Source organism: Ambystoma mexicanum, chromosome 7q (genome assembly GCF_040938575.1).
Source record: "Ambystoma mexicanum isolate Mex_15411 chromosome 7q, UKY_AmexF1_1, whole genome shotgun sequence".
NCBI lineage: Eukaryota > Metazoa > Chordata > Amphibia > Caudata > Ambystomatidae > Ambystoma > Ambystoma mexicanum.
Genome location: NC_090941.1, coordinates 549,179,228 through 549,192,932, shown reverse-complemented (window position 1 = coordinate 549,192,932; position 13,705 = coordinate 549,179,228). Strand labels below are relative to the sequence as shown.

Sequence of the window (13,705 nt, the reverse complement as noted above, 5' to 3'; positions counted from 1 at the left end):
GTCTTAAGTTTATCATTGTTTACTATAATTCTTTGCTGCCCAGAGTGCATAATGCACTGTGCCTAAGTATCGAACTGCCACTGAAAATGTTAGGGTGTTTAAGTACCCTAAGGTGGCTTTAGGCCTAAATATTACGTTTCACACAGAACAGTGAACCCTCAAGGGTTAGCCACAGGTTCAAAGCACAGGATATGTCAAATACCACTGAATAAAAACAAAACATTGTCTAGGGAGCAGAAAAAAGATTTCCTTCTTAGAAAGTGAAAGACATGCTCACAAGCAAATAAATGGGGTATTTATCAACATGTCACAGAGTAAGTCACCACATTATCATAAGAAACAAAGCATCAAAGAATAGTGTGCATAACCAGGCACTCCACGTTCACACCATTATCAATCATAGGATTCGTTCATTGATTTTCATGGGATGGTCCTGGATAACTTGAAAGCAAACTTCCAATTAGGGACCGTGATAGGTTAGGATTGTGGGCAAAAGGATATAACCTTGGGCACAACACATGATATGGTAAGAGTATCTGACCTAAAAGGGAACAACTTGCATGAACAAAGATTGTCAGAAAGATAGCTTGAGGAATACTCGAAGGCCAATCCTCCAAAAAAATTCAAACGCTGCTAAGAGAGCAAAGAGGACCAACAAATATCTTACCGTTCCTCCCTCATCAACATTGCATTGCCAATGACCTGCAACCTAGCCTTCTCCTTCCAGCATCAACATAGATAACCTAGGAAGAACACCAGAAGACCCGTCAGTAATGCTCATTCTGATTGGTATTGTTGAGTGTATAGTTCATCTTCTACCGATTAATTTCAGACTCTCTCCATGTTGTTTACAATTACCCGATTGTACTGCATCAAGTCTAGGATTTTGTATTTGTCTGTTGCTTAAATTGCTTAAAGCATTATTTAATTCAACCAATGGATCGGTTTAATGTTAACTATTTCAGACTAGATTTTGGACCATAAAGGCATGCTTTCATTTAAAATTACAGCTGATGGTTGTTAGGTAAGATTTTCAAATTTATAATAAATCTTCCGGACCTCAACCCCAGACCTTTTTGCTTGGACTTGGTAATTAGATTGCCTTGTCCCTAGGTGAGTGGGAATCTTTTTCCCTTCTCACCTAATCTTTTACTCTTTTTATGGGTGACCTTTTTATGTTTCTCCATAGCGTGTGATTGGAGTTATAGTTTCCCATAACTTTTGGGTTTAGACTGGGTTGCCCCATTTGGCTTCCCTTTTTAATTTCTCTTATTACCTCTTGGGTGAACTACTGTTCCCAAGAAGTAAAGCAGGATTCCCATCCGCTTTACATTTTATATAGTGAGCCAGAACATTCCCCTTATGTGGAGTGCTGGGGAGGTACACTGTATCCCCTTTCTCACTTACCTGGCACCATTGTTGTTACAATTGCAAGTTCACTTGAATGGCTGTGGCATTGAAACTACTTTTATGACTGTTAGTCATTATTACTTACAGGCTGTCAATGCACAGGAGGGTCACCATGCTGCTAGATTGGTGGGCTACTTTTTTCGCCATTTCTCGTTTACTTGTTTCTGCCATCCTAGGTGGTAAAGATCTTAGTTGAAGGTTTGTCTTCGGCAGGAATCCTTTGTATTCCCTGCTGAGGATCCAAACTGTCTGAGAAGGCAGGAAGTGAGGTATGAGTCCAAAACTCTGCAGCCCCTTGTATTCCACCTTGCCTGAAAGGAACCACTTCCTACTGGGGAGCTGGCTGTTTCTCTCCCCCTTGAGATCGAAGAATAGAAAAGAAAAGAGCGTCCTCTCCATCCATGATTAGAAGATTGTGAAGGTTGTCTTATTGACGCCCCCAGAGATTCTGTTGCTGCACTAGAAGCTTGCAGCTTTCTCTCCGAACAACTGGGCACCAACAAAAGGCATGTCCAACAACCGTGCTTGGACATCCATCCGGCACAAAGCCCGATTTTCGGAGCTCGCCAAACATCTTAACACTGTGCTGGCTGCCATTGCCCTGCTCACTGAGTCAACTGTGTCACGGCTGGATTTCAATGACTGCCTCATGGCCTCTTTTCCATCCTGGATTACCATCCTGGATTAGGTTCAGGAATCCGTCCCTCTCCTCACCTTCCTGTATGTGTTCTGCTGCCAAAGCTTCAACTCCCCATAGGGTATATGTGTATTTGGCAAGGGCACTGGTGGCATTGGCAGATTTAAGTTGCTGCCAGCACTGAACATTCTCTTTCCCAGGGCTTACATTTTTCTATCACCCTTGTCTGCTGGAGCAGAAGGGTATGCCGAAGACCTAGATGAAAATGCCGCCGCCTAAACCACCAGGCATTCTGGCGTTGGGTGCTTTGTTAGAAAAGATGGATCTATGGAAGCAGGTCTATATTTCTTTGTTAATGTCTTGTTCACTGGCAGAATGGAATCCGGCTTAAGCCAATTTTCCATGACCCTTACTTTCAATGTCTGTAAGGTCATCACTGTCTCCTATAGCAGCTGGCTTAGCCCAACCAAGATACTCTGACCCCTTACTCATTACTGACCTATATGATGGGTCAGGGTAGCCAGACACCTCTGGATTACCAAAGTCAGTGTCAGAAGAAGCTTCAGAGTATCAACACGTTTTTTTATCTTGGACTCCTCTGAAATCAGTTCCTCTGGTACATTTGGAGTCTCATACCCAAAGGGAACCTCCTCTTCCTCCTCTTCATCCTCAAAGATTGAACCCATGGATTTGAAGAAATCAGGTCTTGGCAGGGTTTAAACCTCTTCGAAGGCTCAACTGGAGGCTTCAAAGACCTCGAGGGTACCGAATGCGTCAATGGCGTTGAGGGCGCCGAAGGCTTCGAAGGAGCCGAAGGTGAATGTCTCTGCAGCTTAGCCAGCTTATGTGAATGCCTCAACGGCTTAGGTGAAAGCCTTGAAACCGGAGTCAAGGAGCCTGAGCCCTTATCCTTAAAGGACATGTTAAAAGATCTTACCAATTTGGTATTACAAAACTATTTCTTCTTGTACAATGAAACAATTTACCAACAACTATCTGGTGTTGCTATAAGTGTTCACCATCAGTTGCCAATCTATGTATGGGATATTTGGAAGAACAATACATTCATGCACAATAGAATGAGAACATCATAAGACGGTGGCGATATAGTGATGCTGTGTTGTTAATCTGGGCAGGCACAGAGCAGGACCTATTAGAATACAGAACATTCTGATACAAGCATAACAAAAGGATGGAATTCACTATGACATAGGCGATCATTGATCTCTTTCCTTAATTTGGAAATGTCGATAATTAACAAAATTGAAACTCAAATGTATAGAAAACCTATGGAAGGAAATACCACCTTGAGAGCTGGGCATCTTAGACGTATCACACGGAATCTCCTTTATGAGGAATTCATCAGAGCGAAGATAAAGAAATTGCAGCTCCAGTGAGACCTACTGCAAACAAACAGATTCTCACTACAAGATTTAAACAAAGAAGTTATAACTAAAAGCTAGACAGAGACCCAGGCGTGACTTGCTTATTCCCAAACAACGCAGAAACAATAATGTACATTTGTAACTACTTACTCTGCGCAGAGCTATTTGGTGCACAATCTAGTGAAAAAGCATTGGCACATTCTTATGACAGGTACAGATGTTAAACAATGCATCGATGCATCTCCCAGGGTTGCGTAAAGGAGAGTACTTACGATTGGAAATCGAGTGGCAAAAATGTTTCTAAAACAGAATAAACAGCCAGGAGGTAAGCAATGGTTAACAACCAAACCAACAGGATTCTATAAATGAGGGGACTGTACCTATTGAAATTTGCAGACAGCTGAAAAACTTTCTCAGATCAATACAATAGTACCTTTGTGATTAGAGAATGTATTAACTGCAAGAGCACATTGGTCATATATGCCATCATATGTGTATGCAAAAAAAGTGTATATTGGCAGTACCAAACGCCAATTGAAAATCAGGATATATGAACACGTCCGTGCGATTAAAATAAAGGATGAAAAGTATCCATTGGTGGCACATTGGAATTGTGAACATAAAGATTGGCACATAGAAAATATCAGATTCTGTGGATTGAAACGCTTAGTACAGCAAGAAAGAGGTGGTGACTTAGAAAACATTTTGAGACAAGAAGAAGCCAGAATTATATTTATATTCCAAGCTACCTTTGTTGGTGTTCATTCGCACAATGAACTGAATGCCTTTCTAGGGTAAGCACAGCGTAACACAAGGATGTAGACTTTTTCAGTTAATATAGTCAATGATGATATATACAAGAACATGTATGCTAATATTGGACAAATATATGATACTAATAGACATGAAAATGAATTTCTGTTCTTACATCGATGTTATTTGGGAGCCACAGAGGAGAAGTATGGTAACCATTAGGAATCTGCTGCACCGTGAGCATATAGGCAGCTTGAATTATTTAAGGATGTGCACACTCGATCCACACCACAGGAAGGTTCACTAACATGGAAACATGCATTGTCAAAAAGAGAGGGTTTGATTTAATTATGTAAAAACAGCAGCAGAATGTAATTCTGGTCTAATGGGAATTGAATCACCAGTGTAGCCAAACACTATGGGTTAAATATTCACTTCAAGATGCTGAACGCTATGCCAGTATGCGAAGTTAATTCAAACGACATACATATTGGGTACTGGAATTACAACTGCACAATAATAATAGAGTCCATATACCATTTGAGTAAAACTATTTATATATTGGAATCAAGGAAGGAACTCAAAAGTGATATTTAAAGTTATAATGCAGGCAATGGTAAGACATTACTAGGCAGTTAAGACCAGTCCAAGATGGCGGTCAGGAGTAGCACATAGAATAAAGAGGCACTCTGCATATAAATAGCAGAACCTCAAGATGGCAGATGGCTAAGGAAAACACTGATTCATGCCGAAAGGCTGTTCAGCAAGTGACAGGTACGTGGGGAGTGTGGACCAGAGGAGAAGAAACTTTGATCATTAGTGTGGATACCAGTACTTACTAAGCTAGTCATTTTTCCTTGTGCATGTTGGAGAAATCAACACCTGCATTGTGAGGAGAAACAAATCACGTGACACTGAATTTGGTATCTAGAAGCGAGATACATTGTAAAGAAAGGCACGTTGAGGTGTACAGATAATTGTTTATATAAGCTTAGTATTAGTGATATGATGGGATATAACAGGATCCACATTTGTTGTGCTATGGTTTGTGTTTATATGTGTATTAGGAAGCTCAACTGGAATAATTCTTAACAACTAAGAGAGTAAAACACACAGGAAACTAAGGTGAAAAACTAGCAAGCATTGTAAATAAAGAACTAAGGGATGGAGGATAATTAAATTTGGAGATCCTTGCATATGCTCAAGGTGAATTGTAGAATATAAGAAAATAAATGATATGACAATGATTTATGAAATGGACATGATTTTGGTGTAGAGCAGCAATTGATATGTAGGTAATTGAGGGATATAAGCAATAATAATTCAGGATAATTGAAATTAATGTAATATGTTGAAGGATACATTGATATCCAAATGGAAGGTATGCTGAATTGTAAAAAATAAATGACTTAGTATTTCACTTGTCTTTACAAACTATCAGGCAGATAAGTAGAAGTCGGTAATACAATATTTTTCAGATTTATCAAGATTGAGCTGTACGAGTTAGCCATGAAGAAGCTCAATAGCATTCACAGATGGTGATGTTGAATGCTAAGCGAAACACGTGTTGGAATTGACGCTTGTATTTGGATTGGAAGAAAACTTTGGTGTTGAAGTGTAATTACTAGAGGAGCTGACTTCAGTACTTGGATCTGAAGAAGAAAATTGTGTCAAGCTCGAATCACTATTGGAGCCTATTGACAGAACCAGTCTGATGCTATATGTTTGTTAAAATACATGGTTATAAGGATTCTATTTTGGGTTCATTTCACATAACGTGCTGAAAGGAGCAACAGGATTTTGAATTGATTGGTATTTTTGGAGGTCAGTGACTTGGCTCTATGCGTCGATGAAGACTCCTTCGACTTGTGTCGACAAACCTCTCTTCCCAGGCTTTCAGGCACGCGAGATTGAGACGCATCAGATGCCCTGCTGGTCTTCATAGACACGGAGAGATGGGCAGATTTCTTCAACTTCAGAGAGGCAATCGGAGGAGGTGTGCTCTGAAAAATGTCTAATATTATCAAACGGAAATGTTCCCATTCCGCGGGTGTTGATGACTTACTTGAAAAGGACACTGTCAGGAGAGGAGGAAGACGACGAAGATCTGTGGCGTTTCTTCTTGTTCTTCCTGTGCGAGGACAAAAAGCGTTGAGACCTGGACCTTGTCCGCTTCTAATGTCTAGAGCGCCTTCTCTCAGGGGACATGTCCCTGAAGTCATCAGAAGATATGGGGTAATGCAGGGGGATTTAGGACAGGGCTTAACTGCTTCGAGTTTCCCCTTCCTTTACAGCAAGGCCTTGACCCTCATAGTTTGGCAAGATCCACAGTCATTGTCTTTGTGGCCTATCCCCAGACATCACAAACAGACTTGGTGCGTGTCTGTAATGGACATTTTTGCCCCACAATCAGCACACTGCTTAAAACGGGTTGTGGGTGTCGAGGACATTGTCAAAAAGATGAAATCTTGATGATAAGATGAAGCATGTAGTTGAACATTTTCTGAGGCGATGTTGCTCCAAAACACGCTAGCATGTAGAAAAAACGGAACTGAGGCAACGATCGCCACGCATGCTACTTATACCAGCATCAACGTCACGTCCAAAGATAGGAAGGAGGCCGTCGAGGGCCACGACTCGACACCGCACTGCGCCCAATTCTATGGGAAAACGAATCTCAAGCAAGCTTCAAGCAAACTTGAATATATCAAAGATGAGGAGTACGTGGGAGGAAACAATCCATTTAAAGTAAGATATTGAGGATTGGTCGGTAAGCTTTTGTATTGGAAACATTTAGTACATGGCGTAGCAGTCACAAATCCTGATGTCCTGGCACCTACTCAGCAACTAGCATGACACAATGAAAGATATACAGGTAACTGTAAAGGCACTTACTGATGCCGGTCTTCCTCAAACATCTGCCTTCTTTGTTTTTCCTGTTGCTTTTTTTTCTCCTCTAGTTGGATCGCCTGCAACAATGAAAGCAGTAGGACATACATATCAGTTTTTTTTATTGACATTGTGTTCAAACAAATTGTAAAAGAAAATCAAACCATAACATAAAGTCCCCCTACCCCCAACTCCCGCCTCCCCTTCCCAGGTTTTAATTGTTCCAGTCTTGTTCCGCTGAGTGTTTTCGCCCCTTCCCTTTTCTGCCGTTGTGCTCAATTGAGCCCCCACTTCTCTTCTCGTGAGCATGTGGATCGCCATCGCCCCTCCCCGTTAGCCTCTCCCATGCTCTCCCTCCGTTGTCTTGTTGGCAGATCTGTTTCCCACATAGGGGTCAGACTTCAGATCCCTCCCACTAGTTTCAGCCTACTTGGGCACCAAGCGTTTTTGGAGTCCCTCATGAGAAATGTCATCACTAGATCCCAGTCTGGAAGGAATCTCTGGTGTTCCTCCCGGAGAGAGTATGAGACCCAGTCCATGGCAACGAAGCACCATACCTTTCCCACCCATTCGTGCTCCGTGGGTGCGTCCCTTGATTTCCACTTGTGGTTTACTATCAGGGCCCCAGCCATTACCAGTATCACGTAAACTTTATGTTGAGCTCTCATGGGCAGGCTCTCCAGCTCCTCACCCAAGCCTGTTATGAACAAGCCGAGGTTACCCCCCTGCCTCCACCCCTAATATTTCTTTCACTGCTTCTTGGATCATTGACCAAAATGGTTGGAATTTCGGGCACTGTCACCAGATGTGCTTCCACTTCCCCACACCGCTGCATTCCTTCCAACAGAGCTTGGAGGTTGTTTCGAAAGAATGTAGACAGTTTAGCAGGGCTAAGGTGCCATTGGTACATCATCTTCATCCAGATCTCCGGTATCTGTAATGACTGCATGACTTTGGGGATATTTGGCCATAGCCCTATCCATTGTTCATAGTCTTTTTTGTTCTGCTTCCCGTTCCCAGTTGGCCATAAAGCGTCTTTCTCTTACTTCTTCCCCTTCTTTAATTAGGGCATATATTGCCCCCACTCTATGTGTCCATCACCTGCGTTGGAGGTGATACATTTCTCGAATGGGGTTATGTCTCTCGTTGCCACTTCTTTTACTTTGGGGTCCTGAAGTCAGTGTCTCAATTGGGCGTAGTAGAATCTTTCCCCTTCTCCCACTCCAAAGTCCAGTTACAGAAGAACCTATAACACCCAGTCCACAGGAAGGGCAAACGTCTACTTTCAGGAAAGAAGAGACAAATGGGGAACCCAAGATCGCAGGAAACAAGAAGAGTAGCACTCCTGTGCACAAAACCAGGACATCCCTGAGAGGACAGTCCCAAGTCACACCTGTGACTCCTCCACCGGCTAAGTGTGAGGGTCAACCAGAGGATGGTGAATCAGCTACTGATGACACAGAGCTGGCAGAAGACCTCCCCCCTGTTGGGGATCTGGATCCTAAAGACCACCCTGAGCAGCAGACTTTGCTTGCAGAAGGTGGCCCCTGTAGGGCAGACTTCAGCAGAGGTCAAAGAGAGTGTCCTACTCTTGAAGGACTTCGCCAACAGGCAGCTTCCCATCTGGAAAGGCAAGAGCCAGGGAAGCACAGGTTGTACTGGGAGGATGGCCTCCTCTACAGTGAACCTATTGAGTCTACCCCAGGGGACTACAGAAGACTTGTAGTGCTTCAGGAGGTAAGACCTCAGTTTCTACAGTTAGCCAATGAGATTCCTTTAGCTGGTGAAGACCAAGGAAAGGATTTCTCTGTATTTCCACTGGCCTAAGATGGGGTCTGATGTAGATAAGCACTGTAGAAGCTGTCACACTTGTCAGCCATCTGGCAAGAGTGGAGCCAAGAACGTGGCACCTTTGGTGCCTCTCCCAGTGGTGGGAGTCCCTTTAGAGAGGGTAGGAATCAAAATTGTTGGTCCCTTAGACCCTCCCATTGGGCAAAGGTTTTGATCTCCCCGCTCTCGAACATGTCCTCTATGTTATGGCACCCCCCGTCCTGCCATTTAACAAATCTGTTCTGGACAGTCCCGGTGTGAATTGTGGGTTCCTGAAAATCAGGGTGACGGGATGGTGGTCAACTTGGACCGCTTTACTACTGCATCCCATGAATTCCCCACCAGGGGTTCGATTTCACTGCAATACATGTTATGACGTCTCTATTCCCTAGGTATCCAAAGGACCTCCCCGAGGTGCTCCCCCACCATTGCCCTGTCCAGATCTCTCCACTTTTTCTTGCGATCGTTCTTTGAGCAGTCCCTGATGACTTTGATCTGTGCTATGTCGTAGTAGGCTTTAAGGTCTGGCTCCCCCATACTCCCTTGTTCCTAGGAAACAACATCACTCTATTTGAGATTCTTGGTTTCTTGAGTTCCCAGATGAAGGCCTTTGTGAGTTTCCGAATAGCCCGAAAGTATGACATAGGAATTCTTATGGGGAGGACTATAAACACAAATAGTAATTTTGGTAGAAAGACCATTTTCAGAACATTGACTCTTCCCATCCAGGAAATGGTTAATGGGCCCCAGCTATTTAACATGTTCCTAATGGATGCCAGTAAAGGGGGATAATTAGCAGTGAATAGTTGGCCTATAATTTCAATGATTTGGATTCCCAAGTTTTTTATAGTATTGGGGGCCCATGTGTATGGGAAGCTGGCTTTTAGCTCCTTTTCCAGTGGTGTAGATAGGTTCAATATTTCAGACTTGTTTCTGTTTATCTTTAGGCCTGTGACCTCTCCGAATTGGCCTGAAGCTTTATCTATTGCATAGAGGGATTTCCACGGGTTAGTTATCGTTAATAACATGTCGTCAAAAAATGCTGCCACCTTGTGTTCCATATCTACAAAGGGAACTCCCTCTATGTCTTTCATGTCTCTTATCTTGCTCAACAATGGCTCCAGGTGGATGGGGTATAGGAGTGGGGACAGGGGGCAGACCCGTTTTGTTCCTCTCGTTGCTGCTACAGGGTCTGGCAGGTCTCCGTTAATTAGCAGGCGTAGGGAAGGATTGCGATAATTGGCAGCTATTTAGGCATAGATTGCCCATTAACACACTGTCACTTCCATTCGAACATGGTGGGGTACAACTGCCCAGGCTAGAATTTAACTATTTTGCTGCACACCACAGTTTTCTTGCCAAATGGATGGCGGATTATCAAAACAGAGCACACCCTACTTGGGGCCTTGATTCTCCCAGTGCAGTTGCAGGAAATTCTCTGGCACCCCCCCGGCACACTATATGCACAGCCTTTGTTACTATCCCTTTCTTGGTCCCATGTTAGATTGAAATCACCAGTGAGTATTATTCTCGGCTTCGTGAATCCCTCCAGATTTTGTAGTGTCTTTTGTATAAATCGGTCTTGTCCTGTGTTAGGTTCATAGATGGTGGCCAGCATGATAGTCTCCCCACTCCCCTGGAGAAGTATGGCTGCTACCTCCCTTTAGTATCTCTATTTATATCCATTGTCCTGAGGTCTGAGTTATTCTTCACTGCTATTAGGAACCCCTCTTTTTGACTGAATCATTTGATTGCTGGATCTGGCTGTAGCCTCGCAATCTTATCTGATGTTTATCTTTACCTTGAATGCGGGTTTCTTGTAGGGTGATCAGGTCTGGGTTTTCTCGCAACAGGAAATGTTCAAGTTTTTTCCTTTTTTCGCTGGCAAGTTTAGACTTTTAATATTTAGTGATATGACTTTTAGTGTTTTCTCCTCAGTCATTATTTAAGGGTTTTCTAAATGCGGGCCTTATTTTGCGAGCTTACTTGACTGGGCTTGGACCCGATTCCCCCCCTTTTCCAGTCCCCTACTCCCTCTACCTGGTGTGTCTCTACATATGTGCTCATCTCTTGCTCTTGCCTGAACTCCCCCCACCCCTTTCCCCCTCGATCCCTCCCATTTCCCCCATCCACCCTCCGCCTTCCCACTCTCACTGGGGTGGCTCAACCGGCCTCTAGCCCCTCCTGACCCTCCTCTTCAGGGGTTGAGCTCTCTTCCTCTTCCATCATTCCTCCTTGAAGCTCACCCCCGATCCATATCTCAATTCCAAGAATCTCCCTCTCTTTCCACCCAAACCGAAATTATATTGTGTACCTCCTCCCTGGGTGCTTGTCGCTCAATTCTTCTGCCTACAGACTTGCGTTTAATTGGAGGAGTCCCTCTCCGGGGGGTTGTCTCCCTGCAGGGCCTTCTCTGGCGTACCTCCTGGACCCTTCAGTCCCCTCTTCTTCCTCGCTTTCTTCTTTGACTCTTTCAAAGTCAAAGTGGTCCATTCCCATGCCTTCCTTTTGGACTCGTCTTTTGTTGGGTCCTGGGCATCACTGCTGGTTGAGTCAACCTCTACTCCCAGGATGTTTGCTCCTTCCTCTGTCGACGTGATTCTCCTTTGCCTGCTTTCAAGCTCGCATAAGAGGCCGAAGGGGAAGGTCCATCTATATTTGATTCCTCTTTTCATTAATTCCTGCACAATTGAGCCCATCAACCTCCTTTTATTAAACGTGCCCTGGGAGAGGTCCTGAAAGAGTTGACTAGTGGAGCCATTAAAAGTGAGATCTTTCTCTCGTATTGCGGCAGCCAGGACCTTCTCTTTCTGGGTGTATTCATGCATGGCTACCAGAACGTTTCTCAGTCTTGAGCCAGGTTTGTTTCTTTTTGGCCCCACTCTATGGACCCGGTCAACCATGATCTTAGCCGGGACTGCCGCGTGCACCAGGTCTGCGAAGACTTGTCTTATTGTCTGGTGTAGCTCCGCATCTCCCACCGTTTCAGGTATTTCTTTGATTCCAATATTTGCCCTCCTCAATCTGTTTTCATAGACCTCTGTTTGGATCTCCAGATTGTGAGTCGCCCTAGCTAGGTGCTCCATCAGGTCCTCCACTTTGTGAGAGTCATCGGCCATCTCTTGCAGGGCTTTCTCATTTAAAACCACTCTCGCTTCGAGCATGTGTAGTTCTCCTTTCACTTCCTTCAATGCTCCCGCCAAGTCTTCTCTCATTGTATCCAGTTGAGGTTGGATAGTGTTTGCCATCCTATCTCCAAAGTTCTGAAAGCATTGTTCGAGGATCTTTTGGGTGACTATTCGCTCCTCTGGCATCTCCTCTTGAGGGGCCTCCCCTTCGTCCATGTCCGGTTCTTGTTCGGCCTGTGCCCCCCCCTCCTTCCTCCACATTTTATGTATCACCTCCTTATGGTTCCTTTATTTCTTCTGGGAGGGCCTCTTAATTTGTCCTGTGCCCTGCTGTCTGTGTCGACATCGGTTTGGGATTGCTCCTGTGCCCCGGTCTAGATGCTTCCCAGGAGTGCACCCGGTTATTTTTCTCCCCAGATCTTCGGGGGACTCCCCTTCGGGGCCGCTCTTCTCCTCCCTTGCGTTAAGGAGAATTTTCATTTTAGTGCTTAATTCCTCCCACCTTAGAGACCCCAGCTCTTTTGCTGGACTTTAGGACTTTAATTTTTAACCTGGGAATGAGTGAGCCCTTTTTCTCACTCTCTCCGGTGTTTTGACCGGATTTGGATTATGTGTTTCGTTTGTTTTTGGAGTCTCACAAACTCCATAGGCATCTACTTTATGTATGGTGACACACAGCACCTTCAGTGCAGTGCCACAGAGAAATCCTTTAGATTTCTCATAAAGTTTAAATACCTTTTCTTGTTTTTCCATGAATACTAAAGTGCAATTGACTTTACTTATCTTTTCTCTTTGTAGGTCCAGCACACACCATCTTATTTATTTTTATTTATTTATTTGCATTTGTAAAGCGCACAACTGCCCTCGGGCATCGTGACGCTGGTAAGAATACTTGCTTAGTTACATAAGTGCATGTGGTCAGAGTGGGTAGCTTAATACATGAGAGCCAATCCCATCCTGAAGGGTGACAACAAGTAATGCATATGGTCAAAATTGGTGACATAAAACATGCGCGCAAACCCCATCTTAAAGGGTGGCAACAACAGGTAATGCATATGGTCAAAATAGGTGGCATAAGAGCCTGGGCGCCAATCCCATCTTAAAGGGTGGCAGCAACAGGTAATGCATATGGTCAAAAATTGGTGGCATAAAACATCGTAGCCAACCCCATCTTAAAGGGTGGCAACAACAGGTAATGCATATGGTCAAAATAGGTGGCATAAGAGCCTGGGCGCCAATCCCATCTTAAAGGGTGGCAGCAACAGGTAATGCATATGGTCAAAAATTGGTGGCATAAAACATCGTAGCCAACCCCATCTTAAAGGGTGGCAACAACAGGTAATGCATATGGTCAAAATAGGTGGCATAAGAGCCTGGGCGCCAATCCCATCTTAAAGGGTGGCAGCAACAGGTAATGCATATGTTCAAAAATTGGTGGCATAAAACATCGTAGCCAACCCCATCTTAAAGGGTGGCAACAACAGGTAATGCATATGGTCAAAATAGGTGGCATAAGAGCATGGGCGCCAATCCCATCTTAAAGGATGGCAACAACAGGTAATACATATGGTCAAAATTGGTGGCATAAAACATGAGAGTCAACCCCATCTTAAAGGGTGGCAGCAAAAAGTAGTGCATATGGTCAAAAATTGGTGGCATAAAACATGGGCGCC

The 13,705-nt window shown here is 44.0% G+C and overlaps 1 protein-coding gene across 1 annotated transcript in view; it reads right to left on the bottom strand.

Annotated features, from left to right (window-relative positions):
• EPSTI1 (epithelial stromal interaction 1) overlaps positions 1–13,705 on the bottom strand; it is a 636,716-nt gene that overhangs the window by 345,892 nt on the left and 277,119 nt on the right. The window contains exon 6 of the mRNA XM_069639242.1: positions 7,081–7,154. Coding sequence (XP_069495343.1) covers positions 7,081–7,154 — 74 coding nt within the window. The remainder of the gene's footprint in view (positions 1–7,080; positions 7,155–13,705) is intronic.